The following is a 23,356-nucleotide window of genomic DNA, read 5'->3' on the forward strand; positions in this document are numbered from 1 at the left end:
TGATCCATTCAGCCAATCTGGATTTGCCTTTTCCAGTAACGACATCAGCCAGGATCATAAAAAGAATCTCCAAGGAACTTTGCTAACCTTTCTTGGGGTATCCCTGAGGGTGAGGCTCTTTATCACACTTATGTAAACGTACTGGGGAAAAAGAAGATCTGTTGTTGAAGCCTTTCATCATATGAACCTATGTAGCTTCCAACAGATGTGAATCACATTGTGCCCTGACTGATAAATTCAAATTGGTTGCTCGTCTCATTTTTACAGTGATCAGGATTGTTCAGCAAGTGCTGTCCAATCGCAGAATCAAACCTATATTGATTACGGTCCACTCATAACAAGCAAAATGAACACACATGTTTTTCATTTAGCAAAATGTCCCAAGGTGACTGTAGAGTAATTGGGGAAGTATTGATACGAAAGGCACACAGTTGAGAGTATGGTGCCTGAAAAGCACAGCAGGTCAGGCAGCATCCGATGAGCAGGAAAATCAATGTTTCGGCCAAAAGCCCTTCATAGGAATGAGGCTGGGAGCCTCGGGGAAGCAGAGATAAATGGAAGGGGGGAGGGCTGGGGGAACACTAAAGGCACACAAGATGGCACAAGGACCAGCAACCAAAGGCTTGGTCAAAAAGGGGTGGGTTTTGTTGAGTGCCTTAAAGGCAGACGGAAAAAGATTTATGGAGCTTGTGCTCAAGAGCTTAGATCCCAGGTAAGCAAAAGAAGTGCAGGTACTTTGAAGGATTTTAAAGCTAGATATTAATATGGAGATAGCAATAGGAAGAAATTAAAAACTACAGTGGCGCATTTTAAGCAATTCAGTTGCTAGCTCAGGGGCATGAAGGGGGGAGGGACTCCACTCATGGTACAAGTTAGGACATGGGCAGTTTGATGTCACTTTGTAATAGAGAGTCATGATGCCAAACTACAAACCCTCGAGAGAGTGGATGCGTTTCTCCCTGGATGTCTCATACACATTGCTGAACCCATCTCCAAGGTTCGGATCTGCTCCAGCTGCTAACAGAATCTTCATCACACTGCGGGGAAAAAAAAACAGACTACGGTCAGCAACAATACCAACTTGTGCTTTTCTTATTCCTTCATGGGATGTGGGTCTCTCTGTCAAACTCAGCATTTTTTCTCTGGCCTTAACTGCCATTGAACTGAATGGGTCAGGAGTCACAAGTAGACCAGATTACAGATGCCAGATTATGGGAGGGTGATGGGACTAGTGGTTTCATTGCCAGACTGTTAATCCAGAAACTCAACTCATGTTCTAAGGACCAAGGTCTGGATCCCACAATGACAGATGGTGGAACTTGAATTCAATAAATAATCTCGAAACAGGAATCTAATGATGACCATGAAACCATTGTTGATTGTTAGGAAAACCCATCTAACACACTAATATTCTTCAGGGAAGAAAATCTGTCATCCTTACCTGATGTGACTCTAGGCCCATGGCAATGTGGTTGACTCTCAGCTGCCCTCTGAAAAGGCTTTAGAAGCCATTCAGTTCAAGGGCAGCTAGGGACAGGCAGTAAATGCTTGCTAGCCAGCAGCAGCCATGTCCCACAAGCAAATGAACAAAAAAGACTGGATAAGGACAACAGATGTCCTTCCCTGAACATTAGTGAACCAGACGGGTTTTACAACAATCAGTGATAATTATCATGATCACCAGCACTGAGAGTAACTCTTGATTCCAGATTTATTCACTGAAGTTAGCAGCTGCCATGGTGATTTCCTCACAGCACTGGCATGAACCCCTGCACTGTGAACCCAATGACATTACCACCATGCCATTATCTCCCTTCATATGTAGTGAAATATCTGAAAGCAAGTGTCATACTAATTGTGGCACTATGGCATGCAGGGACAGTCGCACTGGTAACCAAAGATGCACGTTTGAACGAGATCTTCAAGTGGAAATGCTTTAGGTAAGAGAAGGAACACAAGACCTTGATGGAGCTACGTCGGGTGGAATCTGTAACCATCACTTTTAATGAGATGTGGACTGGGTGAGCTACTCTGTGAACAAGCCTACTCTCTTAATGAATAGAGGAGCAGGAGCAAAGGGCAGGATTGTTTCCAGTGACTTATATCTTATATCCTTACTATTATCAAAAAATCTTACATCACACAGAGCAATCCCAGTGTACGAAAATAAATGCCTGGAATTGTTTAAGAAACAATCAGATGTTCCAATATGTTGATGTTGACATTTTCCTTAGGGTGAATGGAGTCAGATGGGCTGAATGGCCATTCTCACTAGCAGTGATCTTGGTCACTCTAAAGGCCTGGGTAACGCACACGGTGTTAAGGGACCAATTATGATACTGAGGGCAACACTGCGTCAATGTTCAATGATGAACGACAACATCTGACAAAGGCATTTCCCTTCGCAGAATCAAGGGTGCACCTTAGTGCAGCTACAACTGACAGGGGGACTGGGGTGGGGTGAGAGAGAGACCGAGCGAGATCAGGGTAGACAGAGGGGCACAGACAAACAGATAGAGAGAGAGAGAGACACCAAGAAAGAGAGAAGGAGAGAGAGAGAGAGAGAAGAGAGAGAGAGAGAGAGAGAGAGAGAGAGAGAGAGAGAGAGAGAGAGAGAGAGAGAGAGAGAGAGAGAGAGAGACATACACACATATAGAGACAGAGGAAGTGAGATCGGGGAGGTGGAGGGAGACAGAGAGAACTGAGAGTGAGACAGAGAGATATAGAGACTGTATGAGAGATAGACAGACATAGAGACAGAGGGAGCACGATCGGGGTTGGCGGGGGATCAAGACAAAGGCAGAAACATGACAGAGACGGGGGGGGGGGGGGGGTGTTGGGGAGAGAGGATGGTGGTGGGGCGAGGGTGAGTAAAAGAGAGAAAGAGAGAGAGAGAGACACACACACACACACACACACACACATATACACACACACAGACACACACACACACACACACACAGACACAGAGGAGAGAAAGAAAAAGAAAATGAGAGGAAATATTGAAAAGAATGAAAGAATCAGGTCCAGCAATACTGAATGAAAGACTTTAAAACACAGTTTATTCAGGCAAATATTGTGGATATCATTCTTTCAAACTGCTAAACTTGGGAAATTGCAATTGCAATGAATTTGCCAAAACCTAACAGAGATGGGGCTGGGGGCATGAGTTTAACATTGAATTTAGCAAACCCTGAGGGAAAGGGGTAGTCATGTGTGGTGAACCAGGGCGATTGCTGATCATCGAGGGGCTCCTGGACACACACACAAAAGCCAAGGCGCTAGGAAGCTAAACACACGAGGGGTCAATTAAATATGGACATGGCTTTCCCTTGAGCAGTGGGGCCACTGGACAGCTATATAAATATCCGGAGCGTGACATCAAACCGCCCGCAATGTCCTGGATCAGCAGCAAGACTCCAACTTCGAATAAACATCTGCTGGAAAGGCTCCTGACTTTCGTGTGCAGCTGATTTATAACTTGGCTAGATTTACACAAGAAAGGCAGACTTGCATTTCTATAGCCACTTTTACCTTCAGGATCCAAATGAGTCAATGATGCACTTTTTAGAGTCACACTAGCCGTCACCAGTATAGGAAGTGTGGAAGGAAATTTAAGCATAGCAAGCTCCTAAAAACAGCAACATGATAATGGTCAGAGAACGTACTGTACCTTCTCAAAGATGTGAGTGCATGATAAACATTGGATGGGAAGCCCTTGGCTTTTCTTTGAACTGTGCTGTGGCCTTTTACATTCACCTCATGTGAAAAACAGCACCTCCAACAGTGCAGCACTCAGGACTGTTCGGGACCATTAACCTTGATTATGAGTTATATCCTGAAGTTGAATGTGAACCTACAGCTGGCTGCTCCAGGGACAAGAATTACACTGATTAATCCTCACCAATTAGGAAATTAAGAGTTGAATACAAATGGAGTTATTGGATAGTCCTGTGTTTCAGAACACAGATCTCTGCAATGGCTGTTACCCTTCAATCTCAGGACGTGGGGGTCACTGTCGAGGCTGGCATTCATCGTCCATCTCAAACTGTGCTGAGAAGATAGCAAGAGGCTTTCAAACTGAAGGACAAGAGCTTGCATTTATGTAGCACCTTGAATAATAAAACATTGCAAGTACTTTGCAGGATAGTTCTCAATCAAAATCTGATGGAGTCATGTGTCTGGGGATATATGAATATGCACCCAAAACCCTGGTCAAAACAACCAAGTTCTACAGAGCATCTTAAAAGAGGAAACAGAATTAAAGGGGGGAAATTTAAGAGCATAGGGATGGGCCAGAAGGCAAGGCCTCCATTGGTGGCATGATGAAAACCAGACATACCAGTGATTAACAGCAGGCTGGAATTAGACAGGTGTAGATATTTTAGAGGGTTGTGGCACTAGAGAAGTTCACATAGATTGGTAGCAGATTTGACACAACTGAACAGCTACTTCTAATGGCCTTTAAAAATCAACAGTATGTTTGTGGAGCCTGGAGTCACCTGCAGGGTGAGGATAACAGGTATCTCTCCCGAAAGGGGAATTAGTGGATCAACAGGATTTGTCAATGACAATCTGACAACTCCATTGTCGCTTTTTATTTGAAAGCAAATTGTCATTCAAAACATATCAGAGCAGATCTTAAACTTAGGATCTCAAGATTATTTGTTCAGTATCTTAACTATTAACTACAAGGCCAAACCTACGAGCATATGAACATCCAAATTAGGAACAAATTTGACCCAATTCAATAAGATCATATTCTATCAGATTGTGTTCCAGATCTTTTAATGCCCTGCCTAACAAAAATCTATTTAACCCCATCTTAAAAATACTACATGACCCTGCCCCACAGGGAGCTCCAAAGTCTCACAACCCTCTGAGAAAGAATTTCCCCATCTCTGACCTAAAAGGGCAATCACTTATTTTAAACCCATGGCCCCTGAATTGTATATTCACCCACATGAGGACACATCCTTATGAAAATACAAAGAAGGAGCCTAACCCTAACCATACTGCAGGCCATTCAGCCCCTCAAGTCTGCTCTGCCATTCAATAAGTTCATGTCTGATCTGAACTGCAACTTCAAATCTACATTCCTGCCGAGCCCTGTTAAACTTCCATTCTACTAACTAACAAAAACCTAGAACTTCGGCTTTAACAATATTCAAGGACTCTGCTTCCATCACCTTTTGAAGTATACAGTCCCAAAGACTCATGACTTTCAGGGAAAACATTTTGCCTGATCTCTGCTTCAAATGAGTGATCCCTGATTTTTAAACAGAAGCCCAATAGTCTAGACTCTCTATGCTCGTCATAACCATCCTGTTAAGACCCCTCAGGTTCTTGTATGTTTCAAACAAGTTGCCTCTTACTCTTCTAAACTCCAGTGGATACAAACCCAGACTGTCCAAACTTTCCTCATAAGCCAACCCCTGCCCAATTCCAAGTAGAAATTTAGTTTCACAAGCTTTCTATGAACTAGTTCCTTACCTGGGGTGAGTAACCTGTGCGCCCAGATGTGGTCTCCCCAGTGCTCTGTCCAAATGAAGCATAACCTCCCTACTTTTACGTTCAATCCGAATTACCAATACTATTAGGAAAGCTTACTTTGGAGAGGCTTCATGATTGGGCAAGAAAGTGGCAAATGGAATACAAATTGGAGAATTGTGAGAGGAATATGCACTTTAGAAAATATAATTAGCATCCCAGAAGCAGCAATCATGAAATAGAAAAAGAGTGGAACTCAGGAAAATCCCTATCGTCCAGGAAGTGGTATTGAGTAAATTGTTGGAGCTAAGACCTGAAAAGTGTTTAGTTCCTGATGGACTTTATCCTGGCATCATAGAAGAAGTAGTTGGTGAGATAGCTGATGTGTTAGTTTTAATTTTCCCCGAATTCCCTAACATATATCAAACAGAAGATGTTAGAAGCTATTACTAGTAAGTTACAGCAGGGCACTTGGTTGAATTCAGGGTAATCAAGCAGAGTTTGCAGGGCTTTGTGAAAGGGAGATCATGTTTGACCAGTCTTTTGGGTGGATGTATCATCCTTAGATTTTCAGAAGGCATCTGGCTTTACCAATACACTACCTTTTTATGATCCATGCATGAGAACACTACTTGTTTCATTTTGCCAACCTGAAAAAAAAACAATTCTGTCTACATTCTGTTTGCCGTTATTCAGCTCAAATATCCATCCCAATATACTTCCCCTGTACCATATGCTTTTAGCTTTAGCAATAGCTTTTGATGTCGCACCTTACCAGACACTTTCGGAAAATCTAAGGACGATACATCCACCCAAAAGACTGGTCTAACATGATCTCCCTTTCACAAAGCCCTGCAAACTCTGCTTGATTACCCTGAATTCAACCAAGTGCCCTGCTGTAACTTCCCTAGTAATAGCTTCTAACATCTTCTGTTTGATATATGTTAGGGAATTCGGGGAAAATTAAAACTAACACATCAGCTATCTCACCAACTACTTCTTCTATGATGCCAGGATAAAGTCCATCAGGAACTAAACACTTTTCAGGTCTTAGCTCCAACAATTTACTCAATACCACTTCCTGGACGATAGGGATTTTCCTGAGTTCCACTCTTTTTTTTCTATTTCATGATTGCTGCTTCTGGGATGCTAATTATATTTTCTAAAGTGCATATTCCTCTCACAATTCTCCAATTTGTATTCCATTTGCCACTTTCTTGCCCAATCATGAAGCCTCTCCAAATCCAACTGAAATCTTCCTTTTTGGCCTTCCTCACATTCCTGCTGATCTGCAAGTTTGGAAATATTACATTTGGTCTATAACTTTGAATCATATGGAGAGCCTAGGACAGATGGTATAACCTCAGAATAAGGGTTAGGGTTAACTCAGTTAGGGTAGAGAGGAGGAGGAATTTCTTCATTCAGAGCATAGTGAATCTGTGGAATTCTTTACTACAGATGGTTGTGGAAAATGGGTCATTAAGTATATTTAAGATTGAGAGAAATAGATTTTTAATCAGGAAAAGAATCAAGGGTTAAAGGGAAAAGGCAGGAAAGTGGAGTTGGGTGTATCAGATCAACCATGATCTCACTGAATGGACACAATGGGCCAAATGACTGACTTCTGCTCCTTCATCTTATCGTCTTAAATCATCCTTCACTCTTCTGCACTCCAGTAGAAACAAACCCAGTGTGCGCAAACTTTCCCTCACAGGCTGAGGATGCTATAAATGCCAGAGGATGCTTGTACAAAGAGACCTTCTGTATAATTGATGGGTGCAGCATAGTCAGTCAGTGCAAGTGTGATTGATGTCTCAGGGAGGTGGAGGAGGCTGGGGCTGAACAAGAGGAGCTTCCCCTCCCTGTGAGAGTCTCCTTGGCCACCTCTCCTTCACTGTACCTGGTATCCAGCCCAATCCAGCCTCTTGCTACAGCTTGATGGCCATGCTTGGAGAATGGGACTGTGTCTGTTGCCACCCCTCCCACCTCACTTTCTGCACCCCCTTCCTTGTCGGAGTTCAAGGCACGCAGCAGCTGCTGACGACACTGCGCAGGGAATGCAATGGCATCAATGATGCATTTACAAATACTTCCTGGCATGGAAACATCAGCTGCACACACACAGACCCTTCTGCAGCCAAAAGATATCACAGCCCCTCTCTGCATTTGTTGCGTTGTGGACATTCATGTTTTCCTCATGAGAGAACCTGCTTGTTCCAGGTATCAATGTTGTAAACCTCCCAGAATTGCTGCCAACATCCCGCCTTACATAAGGAGAGCAAAATGACATACAGTATTCAAGATGTGCCCCCATTGCTGTACATCACTTCAAGGCATTAATTACTGTCAAATGAAGTTCAGGTGATGGCTCCACACCTTAAACATTCACCTGTCTTTTCCCATGGCTTACAATTTCACTTTCACATTTCCACCAATTATAAGTCTTTTTAAAAAATTTGTTCATGGGGTGTGGGCGTCACTGGCTGGGCCAGCATTTATTGTCTGTCCTTAACTGTCCGGGAGAAAGTGGCAGTGAGCCACCTTCCTGAACCGCTGCAGTCCACAAAGTGTAGATAAATCCACCTATTGTTTTAAAAAAAAACTGTACATTGTATGTGTTTTGTTTTGATATGTTTAAAAATGAAACAAAACACATTTGTTCTGAGTTGACAAAAACATAACAGGGATAGCTAAGTGGGCCAAATGAAGAAACAGGGGCCAGGTAACTAGAGTATACTCAGACTTTCTCACTCAGTTCTTTACCCTCGAACATGTCACATTCCAACAGCTGGCTGCAGGAAAGGACAACAGTCACACTTGATTGCTACTCTTTGTGTCCTTGCTTTCACTCTCTCTGTTCTTAAAAGAAAGGGAAAAGACCAAAGGGTGAATTTTTTATCCTCTCAGCCTCCAGACTTTTCTCTCGGTCTTTCCATCACTCGCTCTCTCTCTTTCGAACCACAAACAGACTAGCTCGGACTTCAAAGCGAGCTGAAGAGAGTCTCCCCTCAACCCAGTGTGTGGCCCATGACCCCCACCCCTCTGCCTAACACCCTCCTCTCATCTTTTTTTAAACAGAGGCCATCAAAGGCTGGACTTTTGAAGATGTTACACACACATACACACACGTCTGAAGAGATGGTGACTGGAAGACATCAAAAATAAACAAAACAGGGGGACAGAGATTCCCAACACATGGAAACTGGGTGCACCTTCTTCCACTGCATCAGTCAAGGACGAACACGTTTCTAGACTCCTGGCCTGGCACTCATCTTGCTCCGAACCATAAAGAATTGAGGACAGCAGAGTGAGCATATTTTTCTCTGGGGTCAGTGAGACCTGCAAGCAGGTTTGTGGCAGAGGCTTGCTGTTTGAAATTGGATTTGGAAGAGGAAACTGTTGCGCCTACATACCCCGCCTGTGCCATGCTTACCCGTGAAGTCAGAACCATGGGAGGCGCACACTGAAGGATCATCCTGTGCATTGGCACCTTACCCGTGATGCAGGGTGAAGCGGGTGAAGGCACACGACAAAAACCAACCTGAATTGCTGCACCAGTCCTCCGAAATCAACTGGGCTACAATATTTTTAAAAACTGTTGCAACAGAAACAAAAAGAACTGATATTTACGTGGAGCCCTCCACAGTCTCAGGATGTAGGGACACAACAGCCCATTTGTGTTCAGCAAGATCCCACAAGGGATAAGGAACAGCTTGCTTTTAGCGCTGTTAACTGAAGGATGAATGTTGGGGTCGGCACAATAGGATGGATACCCCTCTGCTTCTTCGAATTAGTAGTGTAGCACCTTTCTTGCCCTTGCGAGAGGCAGACAGGGCATCTATTTACGAATCCTCAGAAAGGTGGCAGTGCTCCGTAAGCCTAGAAGTTGCCAGCAGAGTTTGTGTAAAGTGCCCTTGTTTTGCTGCGAGCAGAAGAAAAATAACTATACAACATATTCAAGAACAACAGGTACCCGATATACACAGTCCACCGATTCTTAAACAACTGATGAACTGATTAAACAGCAGCTACTGATGAACCTAAAGGACCCTGTACCAACAACCAGCGAAACAAATGTCATTTACAAAATACCCTGCAAGGACTGTAACAAACACCACATTGGACAGACACAGGAAAATAGCCACCAGAATACACGAACACCAACTATCAAAAGGCAACACCAGTTATCACTAGTTTCCTTACACACAGATGAAAGAGGACACCACTTTGACTGGGACAATACACCCATCCTAGGACAGGTAAAACAGAGACACGCACAGGAATTCCTCGAGGCCTGGCATTCAAACTGGAATTCCATCAATAAACACATCGAGTTGGACCCCATTTATCAACCTCAGAAAAAGAACTAGAAATGATATCACCCACCGTAACAGACCAAGATACTTAAATAGAAAGTTGGACAGAACATGAATGTTTCACCAGAGGCTCATTGATGATGTTACCTAGCATGGTGACAAAATGTCTGAGAACAAATCTACCAGCTCAGTGAGCAAACTTACAATTTGCTCAAAACCTCAAATTTCTAAACTGAAGGGCAAATAACCCAGGTTTATGCAACATTTCTTCAGATTGTAACTCTCCTAACCCTGATATTATTCTATAGATTCTCCATTGTACCCTTTCCAAGGACAATGTAGCCCTCCTGAAGTGTAGTGCCCAGGGTGATCAACTATAGCCCAGTGTATTAGACTGGATTCAGAATGTTGTAGGTTTGATCCTCCCATTCCTCAGGAGTCAACACAAAAGTCCAGGCTGATAACTCAGCGCACTGCACAGAGAAAGTGTTATACTGTCAGAGATTCAAAGGCATCTGGATGAGTATATGATTAGGAAGGATTTGGAGGGATATGGGCCAAATGTGATTAGATTAATTTAGGATATCTGGTCAGCAATGACAAGTTGGACCAAAGGGTCTTTTTCCATGCTGTACATCTCTACGACTCTATGACTTTCACTGTGTGCAAATCTCTGAATGGGGCTCTGCATTTCTCTTGTCAAATGTGGAAGGAGAGGATTCTTGAAAAGAAGAGAGCTGCAGAGAGGCACAGAGAGGGAAAGAGTTCCAGAGATCAGGATCTAGACTGCTGCAGGCAAGACTGCCAATAGCAAAGTAAATAAAATCTGGAACAAAAACAAAGAAGATGCCATAAAAAGACAGCAGGTTTGGCACAAGTAGGAAAAACTTTGTTTCTATTATTGAATAAAATCAGGGTTGTGTGGAGGAGTTCAGGGATCTCAGAGAGTACTAGAGTTGGGGAAAGATTACAGAAATAGGGCAGAGCAAAGTCATGTTGGAGTTCCGAAACAAGACTGATAATTTTTACAAATCAGCCTTCTGGGACTGAGTACCAGTCAGCCAATACAGAGAAGTTATGGGAGGCCAAGAGCATTGGAATAGTCAAGGATCGAGGATCAAAGACATTGCTGAGGGATCCAGTTACAAAGGGAACCCCAATGGGCAACAAAACAAAGATGGAAACAGGCAGTATTAGTGATACTAGGAGAAAGTGAGGTCTGCAGATGCTGGAGATCAGAGTCGAGAATGTACTGCTGGAAAAGCACAGCTCCTTGGATGCTGCCTGACCTGCTGTGCTTTTCCAGCAACACACTCTAACAGTATTAGTGACACTGCAGCTGGAAGCTCATCTCAGGGTCAAATATAACAGCAAGGCCATGAAAGATGGTTCAATTTATGACAGTTCTGCTCAACCAGTCCTGGATGTCAGAGGAACAGTTATCAAAAACAATGGAGGAGTGGTCGGGAGTTAGAGTTGCTGTTCAATGGGCCAAATGGCCTACTCCAGTTCCTATTTCTTATGGTCCTATGTGAAAACCCATGATGTGTCTTCAGAGGATATTGCCATAGGGAAATGAATAGATGAGAATGATGATGTGCCAAAGATAGCCTGTTGGAAGACACCAGCAGGAATGGTATGGGAGCAGGAAGAGAGGTCACTGCAGCAGACTATTGGGTGACAGCTAGATAGGGAAGTCTGAAATCCTGGATGTAAGCAGTGGGATCTGTCATTAACAACAGTTTGAGGGCTCTACACACCCACAGGGTCAGGAGTTAAATTTTATACTAGGGACCAAGGTGTTACACAAGGAGGTACACTCGCGATGAATGATAACACCATGAGTAGTTTGACGTCAGTGGGTGAAAGCGATTACCTGTGGTTCTTGTTCATTGCTGCAACCATCAGTGGGGTCCAACCCAGTTTGTGCCGATGAGAGGCGGAGACACCAGAGGCCAGCAACCTACAAGAAAGGCAATGCATTAAGGTCAGTACAATGACTTACACACAACTAAGTTATCTGGCCCTTGCCCACTGCCAACCTTCACCTCTTCTAATGGGCCATGAGTCTTTTACTGGAAAAACAAATCGACAGAATACAAACATATGAATTAGGAACAAGCCTAAGCTCCTTGGTCCCTCCAGCTTGCCTTTCACCCCCTTTCTGAATTTATCTCGGTCTTGAAATTATTCTCAGACTTTGCTTCCACCACCTTTTGAGGAAGAGATTTCCAAGACTCACACCCCTCTATGAGAAAACATGTCTCCTCACTGATGTCTTAAACAAGCAGCCTATTATTTTCAAACAGTGGCCCCTAGTTCTAGGTTTTCTCAAATCAAGTAACAACTCCATATAGATCCTGTCAAGACTCCCCTCCTTGTGTTTCAATCAAGTTCCCTCTTACTGCTCTAAATGCCACTGGATACAAGTCACCCTGCCCAACCTTTCCTCATAAAACAACCTACCCATTCCAGATATTAGTCTGATAATCCTTCTCCAAATTGAAACACTTGTGAAAAAGCAAAGACAGCAATTACAGAAATGCAAGTACAGTCCAAAGATATGCAGGTTAGGCGGATTGGCCATGGGAAATGCAGGATTACAGGAATAGGGTAAGGGGTGGGTCTGGAAGAGATGCTCTGAGGAGGGTTGGTATGGATTTGATGGGCTGAATGGCCTGCTTCCACCCTGTAGGGATTCTACGAATGCATGAAATACAAGTCCCAGCAGTGAATAACCTTCAGCCCATTGCATTTGTACTAGCTCCCTTGAAGAGATGTCCAAATAGCTCCCCCTTCCCCTACTTATTTCCTCATAGCAGGATTAATATATCCACTTCAAGTGTTTATCCATTTCCTTTTTGAAAGTTATTAATGAATCTGCTTTGTTTTGAACAATGCATTTCAGATCATAACAATTCACTCTGTAAAACTAATTCTAAAATCCCCTGTGGATCTCTTATCCATCAGCTTAAATCTCTGCACTCAGTTTATCAACCTCCAGCCGAAGGAAACAGTTGATCGGTGTCAAAATACCACATAGTGTGAACAACATCCCACAGTTATACAATGTCCATTAGCATAACAGAATGACCAGAATACTTCAAGTAGCAAAACTGGACAGAATTCCACAATGAGCCACATTGGAATTTTTTTTTATAATTCGTTCAAGGTACATGGATGTTGCTGTCTGAGCCCAGCATTTATTGCCCGTCCCTAGTTGCCCCTTGAGAAGGTGGGGGGGGGGGGGGGGGTGAGATACCTTTTTGAATCGCTGTAGTCAGTGTGCTGTAGGTAGACCCAAGATGTTGTTAGGGAGGGAATCCAAGGATTTTGACCCAGTGATACTGAAGGAACAGTGATATATTTCCAAGTCAGGGTGGGGAGTGGCTTTAGATTTGATTTGGTTTATTTTTATCATATGCACCAAGATACAGGGAAATGTTTTACGTGCTAACCAGACAAATCATACCATTCAGAAGTACATCAGGGAATAAAACAGAATGTAGAATATACAGTGTTACAGCTACAGAGAACATCAACTCAGATATAGGAGAGGACCATTCATGGGTCTGATAACAGCGAGGGGTGGTAGATATATGACAGATGTCAGAGGTAGTTTCTTTACTCAGAGTATAGTAGAGGAGTGGAACGCATTGTCTGCAACAGTCGTAGACTCACCAACTTTAAGGGCATTTAAATGGACATTGGATAGGTATATGGATGAAAATGGAATAGTCTAAGATAGATGGGCTTCAGATTGATTCCACACTCAGCACAACATCGAGGGCCGAAGGGCCTGTACTGTGATGTAAGGTTCTATGTTCTATACTGTTCTTGACTCTGTTGGCATATATTTTCAAACATTTGCCGATTGGAAGAGAGTATAACCAGGGTGGGAGAGGTCTTTGGTTATATAGGCTGCTTTCCCTAGGCTGTGGGAAGTGTTGACCAAGTCAGTATTAGGCAAGTTGGTTTGCCTGATGGACTGGGCTGCGTTCACAACTCACTGTAGTTTCTTGTGGTCTTGGGCAGGGCAGTAACCATACCAAGCTGTGAAGCATCTGGATAGGATGCTTTCTATGATGCTAGGAATCCTTGTGGATGTGCTGAATTTCCTTAGCCTTCTGAGTCTGCTCCACAATTCCATCATGGCTGATAGGTTTCTCAATCCCATTCTCCTGCCTTTACCCTATAATCTTTGATCCCTTTATTAAGCACCACCTATCTCTGACTTGAATACACTCATCATAGAGTTCCTACCGTGTGGAAGCAAGCCAATTATCCCAACGAGTCCACACCAACTTACCCAGACTCACTCCCTCTCTTTAGCCCATCACTACATTTCCCTTGACTAATCCACCTAACCTGCACATCCCTGAACACTATGGGGCAATATATTTCCCATGGCCAATCCACCTGACCTGCACATCTTTGGACTGTGGGAGGAAATCGGAGCACCCGGAGGAAACCCACGCAGACACGGGGAGGATGTACAAAGTCCACACAGACAGTCACCTGACGGTGGAATCGAACCACAGCCCTTGGTGCTGTGAGGCAGCAGTGCTAACCACTGAGCCACCGCTCCACCCTAAATGACACAATAACATGGCCTCCACAACCTTCTGCTGCAACATGTTCCACAGCATCACCACCCTCTGGCTGAAGAAACAACTCCCCATTCAGTTCGAAGGAAAGTCCCTTCACTGTGAGGCTATACCCTCTGAAGAGCTAGAAGGCAAATGGGATGGTGGAGGAGAATGTTTTCCACAGCAGTACTCAGCTACTCACTTACATTCCCATAGCTACCAGAGCTGCAGGCCAAAAGCTAGAAAACTCAATTAGTTTAGTCATTTTTGTTGACCAGTATGTTCACAATGGGCCAAATAGCCTCCTTCTGCCCTGTAAATATCCATGACTCACACTACTGCTGCTAAGCATCAGTGGTGGAGGAAGTGCATGTTTGTGGATGTGGTGCCAATCAAGGGGGCTGCTTTGTCCTGGATGGTGTCAAGCTCCTTGAGTGTTGTTGGGGCTGCACCCATCCAGGCGTGGGGGGTATTCCATCACACTCCTGACTTGGGCCTTGTAGATGGTGGGACTGGGTTTGGGGAGTCAGGAGGGGAGTTATTCCCTGCAGTATTCCCGGCTTCTTAACCTGCTCTTGTACACACCACTTCGATGGCTAATTCAGTTCATTTCAGTACCGGTGCTCAAAACCTTGGTCCTTCAGGAAGCATCGTAAAAATAAGCGAGGGAGAGGTTTCAGGAGAGAATTCCCAAGTTCAGCACCCAGGCAGCTAAAGATACGGCCAACACTGATGGAACAATGAAAATCAGGATGCTCAAGAGACTGGAATGGAGGAGTGCAGTTACCTCCGAGAGAAAGCATTACGTGCTGATTTATACAGTGGGAGTGCAATAATGAATTAAACTGTGCAATGGGAGAGTTGGACATTGAACGTTCAACAGCTGTGTCAGACTAACTGAGGTGCCTGGCTACCTGTGACAGATATAAACTGTCCCAAAAGAAAACAGATGGAACCCATCTGGTCAATCCTGCAGATGCTGTCGTGTTAAGTGATACTGTTCCGTGCAGGCACTTACTTGAGTCAAAGATCCCTCGACTGATATAAAACACCCTCCGTGCATCTGGCACATCCTATTGTAATAACGGGAAAACACAAACACACACAGCAGTTTGCCAGAGTGACAGTGGGGTTTAATGGACTAACCCTTTCAGCCCTGGTATCATTCTGGCAAATCACTGCTGCAAAAGACCAGAGTATTCTTTCTAGGGTGCAGTGCCCAGAATTGAACTCAGGGCTCTAGAGATTATCTACCCGGGGTCCCTTGGGAGAACTGGAACAAAATTCCCAACAATTATACTTCAGTCTTTGGGAGACAGGACAGCTTTGATTCTGGGCTGCATTCCTCTCGCCATTGAGTCATTCACTGCTTGAGATCACCTGAGCTCCAGAAAATCCTCGTAGCTGTGGATTCTGAACCCTCACGAGTTCAGCAAAGCGAGTATACAAGAGAGGCTGTGCTGCGAGTTCAGTAATCGGCAGCTCCTGGCCAGAAGGACATGTGGCTAGTTTGAAAACAGAGAGATTGGGGCCATACAGAGAGATCAGAGGGGAGGGAAGGACCAGTGGAAGCTCAGTTAGAATGCCACACACGATCAACTATTCTGCTGACCATGGGATGCCAGTGGTTCCAGAAGATAGCTCACCACCACCTTCACCAGGAGGATAAATGCTGATTCAGCCAGCCACACCCCATCGCCCATCAACAAACAAAACATGGTTAGCACATAGAAAACAGGAGCAGGAGGAAGTCACTGTAATCTTCTAGCATGTTCTGCCATTTAATAAGAACACCGTTAATCTGATAGCGATCTCAAATTTACTTTCCCACTGACTCCAGATAACCTTTTGCGAAATCTTAGAAAGTAGGGGGCAGGCCACTCAGCCCTTTGAGCCTGTTCCACCATTCCATATGATCATGGCTAATGATCCAACTCAGTACACACTTCCCATTTATTTCCCATACCCTTTGATCTCTTTAGCCCCAAAAACTATATTCTGAGGAACAGTCATCCAACCCAAAACGCTAACTCCAATCTCCCTTCACAGATGCTGCCAGACCTGTTTAGCTTTTCCAGCATTTTGTGTTTTTGTCTCTGATTGACAGCATCCGCAGTTCTCTCGGTTTTTATTAACTGCATTATTACCTTCTTCAAAACATTCAAAATTATGGCCTCAATTCCACCATCCTTTGGGTGAAGATATTTCTCCTCATTGCAATCCTAAGCAGCCTATCGCGTTTCCTCAATTCTGTGAGGATTGATTCAGGATTCCCGTCTTTGGGAACACCCTTCCAGTATTGACCCTGTCCAGTCCTGTTAGGGTTTTGTAGTTTTCTCGGAGATCTCCCCCCCCTTATTCTTCTAAACTCCAGTGAAGACAGCATGGTGAGTGAAGGGTAGGGGAGCCTGGGTCTTTGGCTCAGAGAAACCAAAATTCAAGCTATGAAGGGATGGGAAGGTTTCAGCTGCCTCTCAGCTATCAGTAGGCCCATTCCAGAGAGCTGAGCACAAAACTGAAGCTGATGCTTCCAATGTCACCCAGAAAAACTCCTTCACTGGTGGAGAAGAGACCTTTTAGAGGAGGCATTAACCTGAATCCTTGTTTACCCAGAGGTGGAGGGAACAGATAGAGTCATAGAGATGTAGAGCATGGAAACAGACCCTTCGGTCCAACCCGTCCATGCCGACCAGATATCCTAACCCAATCTAGTCCCACCTGCCAGCACCCGGCCAATATCCCTCCAATCCCTTCCTATTCATATACCCATCCATCTGCCTTTTAAATGTTGTAATTGTACCAGCCTCCACCACAGTCCATTTTCACAATCCCAAGACTCTGTTTCAAAGGGCACTAGGGGGAAGCTCTCTCTGGTGGCCCGGCACTGTATAACCGACTAAATGACTAAGCATTGCTGGTACCAGGAACTTGCTGCATTAGAACTACCTTCTCCATTATGTTGTTTTAAACATTTTTCACAGAATGTGGGTGTCGGTATTTCTTGCCCACTCCTAACTGTCCCTTGAACAGTTAGCTCGGCCATTTCAGGGGGCAGTTAAGAGTCAACCATATTGCTGTGGGTCTGGAGTCACATGTACAGTAGACCAGGTAAGGATGTCAGATTTCCTTCACTAGTGAACCAGACATTTCTTTTATATAGAATCCCTACAGAGTGGAAACAGACCCTTCCACCCAACAAGTCCACACCAAATCTCCAAAGAGTAACCCACCCAGACCCATTTCCCTACATTTCCCCTGACCAATGCACCGAACCTACACATCCCTGGACACTATGGGCAATTTAGCATGTCCAATCCACCTGACCTGCACATCTTTGCACTATAGGAGGAATCCAGAGCACCCAAAGGAAGCACAGGCAGACACTGGGAAAATCGCCCGAGGCTGGAATCGAACCTGGGACCCTGGTGCTAGGCGGCAGCAGTGCTAACCACAGAGCCACTGTGCCACCCTCGTTTGATCACCATCACTAGGCTCAGCTTTATATGACAGATTTATTAACTGAATCTAAGTTCCACCAACTGCAGTGGGGGGATTTGAACCTCTCTCCTGGAGCATTAGCCTGCCCAGTGATATTCCAGCTACTAAGAGTCCTGCCAAATTGAAGCACGATGGAGCATCGAGGTTGTGAAAAGTGCTATAAAAATGCAAGTTCTTCCTGACGCAGCTCAGAAAGCCTCTGTTTAAAATACAGCTTTAAAAACAAGGTTGAGGATATTTGGAACTCCGTGTCCCACTGAGGATGGAACAGAATGAAAAATTAGAATGCTGGACATTTGTTTAAGACCATGGAGGATGGAATCAAAAGGGTGTTAGTAGATCAGTCTTCACTTACTAGAATGGGGGGGTGGGGGTAGAAGCTGCTTTGAGAAGTGAGATAGCTTCCTGCTGTTTCCAGTCACTTTTGTAAAGGGAAAGATGACATATTTTAAAAATGCAAAAGCATGGATCATAATGCTCTCTTTCTTAATTTCATTTTGTAATCCAGACGAGCTGCTCTTAAAGACCGACCGAGCTCCTGACAGATGTTTCCGACAACATTTACTCTCAACCTGGCCTGGGTTCTGGGTGAGTGACTGCGAGACATTAGGCTGAAGCTGAGTGATGCCAGAGGCTGTGTTTGAGTTTGGGCTCAGCCCCCCCTCCCCCTTGGTTCGGAGTGGACTCGGCTTGCCCTGTTTGACAGGTGGATCTTCACCAGCAGCTTAACGATGAGCAACTTGAACTTTTTGTTTTGCCCCTCTCTGCACCAACACACCCGTGCTCTGACAATAGCAGACTGTTGCCATCCGATTACAATGTCCACTTGTTTGGCAACGGGTTTCAATCTGTTACTGTTGAATAGACCCCCCTGCTCCCGAGACCTCTCCACAAAGCCAGAGCCTGTGCAAGCTCTGTTTAACTTACAGATTTTCACAGCATCAAGCTGACATCGTAGGGGCTCTAGGTCACTTACGGTGAGCTCACTGCATCACCTGCCCTCCACACCAGCATGGACTGAGGCTCAGTGCATTTCAGTCAGATCCTGTAAAGGACAGGCACTCTGGGGGAATGGTGGGATGGAATGAAGGAGTTGACACTGTATTCCTTGAAGAAGAGAAGGCCGAGAGGAGATCTAATTGAAGTGTTCAGAATCATGACAGGTCTGTATAGAGTTTGGTAAAAATGTTTCCACTTGTGAGATATCCGAGAATGAAAAGGCAGATTGCAAAATAAATTCTATGAGAAGCAGACATGAGATGAAGAGAAACTTTGTCACCCAGTGAGTGGTTAGGGTCTGGAATGTACTCCGAGAGTATAGGGCTAGCTGGTTCACTTAATAATCATCAAGGGGGGACTTGCCAGGTAATGCGACCAGGTGGTCTGAGGTACAGTCCCCTCAGAGGCATGGGATCAAATCCCAGCACGGCTAACCCCACCATGTCAGAATTCAATATCAATAAAAAATAAATTTGGAATAAAGGGTCTAATGACGACCATGACACTGTTGCTGATTGTTAGAGGACATCCCCATCTGATTCGCTAATGTGCTTTAGGGAAGGAAATCTGCTATCCTGACCTGGTCTGAGCTACTATGACCCCAGACCCATATCCCTGGGATTGACTCTCAACTGCCCTCTGGGCAATTAGGGATGGACAATGAATGTGACATAATCCCATGAATTAATTAAAAATAAAAGGGCATTCCAAAGGGAATTAGACAGCATCTGAAAAGGAAGAACGTGTAGGAGAAAGCAGGAGAATGGCACTAAGCGAAATACTCATTCAGAAAGCCAGCACACACATGATGGGCTGAACAGCTTCCATCTACACCATTAGAATTCTGTGATCACAGACCATTCTCTTGGTGGCTCAGACCACACAGTGAACCAGAGAACAGTGTACATCAAATACACTGCACACAGAGGCCATTCGGCCCACACCATTTGTGTTGGTGCTTATGGTCTACTCCAGCTTCTTAGCATTCTACCTGTATCAGCAGAACCGAGATGATGCTGATGCTGCTAACCCTCAAATATATCAAAACGCTTTGTCTGAAACACTGCCTGCAGTCGCTTTCCTGCTTTTCAATCATAACTTTCCTGAAAGAGGATTTTAAATTTAAAAAATGGTTTGTGAAATATGGGTATTGCTCATTATGCCAACAGTAACTGCCCACGTCCCTAACTGCCCCCTGAGCTCTGCCTCACTCAGCCATTTCCACAGGGCGGTGAAGAGTTCTGCGCAATGCGGTGAGTCAGGAGTCACGTGTAGGCCAGACCCAGTAAGGACGGCAGGTTTCCTTCCCTGAAGGACTTTCACAGAATCACAGCGTTGCTATGGCACAGAAATGGCGAAAGAGAGGCCTGCAGATGCTGGAAATTAGAGTCGAAAGGGTGCTGCTGGAAAAGCCCAGCATGTCAGGCAGCATCTGAGGAGCAGGAGAGTCGACGTTTCAGGCATAAGACCTTCATCAGGAATGAGGCTGAGTGTCAAAGGGGTGGAGAGATAAATGGGGGGGGGGAAGGTAAACATCTCCAGGACACCCGCACCAACCAACCCCACTGCCCCTCCCACTCTGCCCAGGACATGCAGGTCCTAGGCCTCCTCCATCGCTGCTCCCTCACCACCTGACACCTGGAGGAAGAACGTCTCACCTTCCACCTAAAGACCCTTCAACCCCAGGGCATCAATGTGGAATTCACCAGTTTCCTCATTTCCCCTCCCCCCACCTTAACCCAGCTCCAACTTTCTAGCTCAGCACCACCCTCATGACTTGTCTATCCTCCTTCCCACCTATCCACTCCACCCTCCTCTCACCTTGACCCCCACCTCCATCCACCAACTGCACTCTGAGCTACCTTCCCCCCAGGCCCCTCCCATTTATCTCTCCACCCCCTCGGCTCACAGCCTCATTCCTGATGAAGGGTTTATGCAGAAACGTCGACTCTCCTGCTCCTTGGATGCTGCCTGACCTGCTGGGCTTTTCAGCACCACACTCTTGGCACAGAAATGGCCATTTGGTCTGTCTTGACAGCACTGGCTCTATTAGCTGCTGCCAATCACATTAGTGCAAGAGAGAAAGTCCCGGACCTCCCATGTAGACGCGATACTCAAGAAAGCACAACAACGCCTCTTCTCCCTCAGGAAGCACAGGAAATTCAGCATGTCCGTATGGACCCTCACCAACTTCTACAGATGCACCATTGAGAGCGTACTGTCTGGGTGCATAACGGCCTGGTATGGCAACTGCTGTGCCCTGGACTGTAAGAAACTACAGAGGGTGGTGTGCGCAGCTTGGACCATCATGGGAGCCAACCTTCCATCCAATGACCCCATTTACCCGGCTCACTGCCGTAGAAAGGCTGTCAACATCATCAATGACCCATCACACCCCAGTCATGCTCTCGTACAACCCCTTCTGTCAGGAAGAAGATACAGAAACCTGAACAAACGCACCAACAAGTTCAGGAACAGTTTCTTCCCAGCCATTATGAGACTGATGAATGGACTCTCTAGCCTCAATAAGCAATCTAACCTGTGTGCCTCTCTGTACATCCTTGCTTACTATGATGTGCCCAGTACTACTCATAAACAAAACTTTTCACTGTACCTTGGTACACATGACAATAAATTGATGGATGGGAGTGATGGGACAGGAGAGTGAGTGAAAAAATGAGTGAGAAAGTGGGAGAGAGAGCCAAGGGCATGGGACAGAAAGGTTGACAAAAACAGCCTGGACGTGCCAACTGTGAAAGTCAAATAGAGAAAAACGAAGAGAGAGACAGAGGAACAGATGTGGACATGACCAGTAAGATCAGCACTGACTCCTCATCCACAGGGGAGTCACCTTGAATACAACGGAGTGACTCACTTCAGACAGCAGCTTTGAGTCAACTCCATTGCTGTGGGTCTGGAGGCACAGAAGAGAGTTGACTGGGCAAGGACAGCAAATTTCCTTCCCAACACCATTGCATGTTACGGTGCAGAAGGAGGCCGTTCAGCCCTTTGTGCCTGCGCCTGTAATCAACAGTCATCATTACCCAGTGCCAATCTCCTGCCTTTTCCTATATTGCTGCACATTGCCTGGGGATAGAATGTAGAGAATGGGACTGACTGGGTTGCTGTATGGACAGCCAGCACAGAATGAGTGGGATGATGGCTTCCTTATGGGCTGTGATATCCTACCTCAGGTGTGAGATTATGAGACAGGCAGCCAAAGAGGGAGGCCTGGGGAGGGGGGGGATATTTGGTTCCAGGGAGGGGGGGCCTGCAAATCACAACATGTACAGAGAGAGAGAGAGAGAGAGAGAGTACAGAGAGAGAGAGAGAACAGAGAGAGAGAGAGAGAGAGAGAGAGAGAGAGAGACAGAGAGAGAGAGAGAGAGAGAGAACAGAGAGAGAGAGAGAACAGAGAGAGAGAACAGAGAGAGAGAACAGAGAGAGAGAGAGAGAGAGAGAGAGAACAGAGAGAGAGAGAGAGAGAGAGAGAGAGAACAGAGAGAGAGAGAGAGCAGAGAGAGAGAGAGAGAGAGAGAGAACAGAGAGAGAGAGAACAGAGAGAGAGAGAGAGAGAGAGAGAGAGAGAGAGAGAGAACAGAGAGAGAGAGAGAGAGAGAACAGAGAGAGAGAGAGAAACAGAGAGAGAGAGAGAGAGAGAGAGAGAGAGAGAGAAAAGAGAGAAGAACAGAGAGGGAGTGGGAGCATGAGAGAGAAAATGCAAGAGATAATATGTGAAAGAGGATGTGAGAGAGGGGGTGCAGGAGATTTAGAATTAACCTTTATTGTCATTAACCTTCATTGTCATGCACACTCAAATAAATGCAGTGACACATTGTAATGTCACCACTTATGGCACCATATTGGGTACAGGTACTTCAGTATTTGTTACAGAATTGAAAGAATAAATAAAGTCCAGCACAGGAACACAGAGTTTTTAAAAAGTACTTGAATTACAGTCCTTTCACTCCAGTCTGTGCCAGCACTCAGCCTCCAGACCACAACAGGCTTCAAAACCCCACCACAAGGGACTCTCCTTCCCCCATCGTCCTGCTGTGGCAGCCTCCAGTCAGGGACTCGCCTCCCTGTGACACCCCTGACCCAGGTCTTGCTTCCTGTGACAGAGAACACAGGACAGAGAGAAATACAAGAGACAGCACAAGCGAGACAGCATGAACAAGAATATACCTGGGGGTGAGTCTGTGTGTGTCTGTGTGCGCGCGTGTGCCAGCATTTGTGCATGTGTCTGTTTGTGTGTGCGCGTGAGTAAGCATGTGTGTCTGTGTGCGCACGTGTATGACAGCATGAGTGTCTGTGTGCGCGTGTGTGTGACAGCATGTGTGTCTGTGTGTGTAAGCATGTGTATCTGTGTGCGCATGCATGTGTTAGCATGTGTGCATGTGTCTGTGTGCGTGTGTAAGCATGCGTGTCTGTGTGCGCGTGTGTGTGACAGCATGTGTGCAT

General features: G+C 45.3%; 1 protein-coding gene across 1 annotated transcript in view; it reads right to left on the bottom strand.

Moving 5' to 3' along the window:
* Positions 1–23,356, bottom strand: part of clpb (ClpB family mitochondrial disaggregase) — a 110,855-nt gene that overhangs the window by 81,202 nt on the left and 6,297 nt on the right. The window contains 2 exon segments of the mRNA XM_072576757.1: positions 934–1,037; positions 11,683–11,769. Coding sequence (XP_072432858.1) covers positions 934–1,037; positions 11,683–11,769 — 191 coding nt within the window.

The sequence above is a fragment of the Chiloscyllium punctatum genome, chromosome 9, assembly GCF_047496795.1.
Source record: "Chiloscyllium punctatum isolate Juve2018m chromosome 9, sChiPun1.3, whole genome shotgun sequence".
Classification (NCBI taxonomy): Eukaryota; Metazoa; Chordata; class Chondrichthyes; order Orectolobiformes; family Hemiscylliidae; genus Chiloscyllium; species Chiloscyllium punctatum.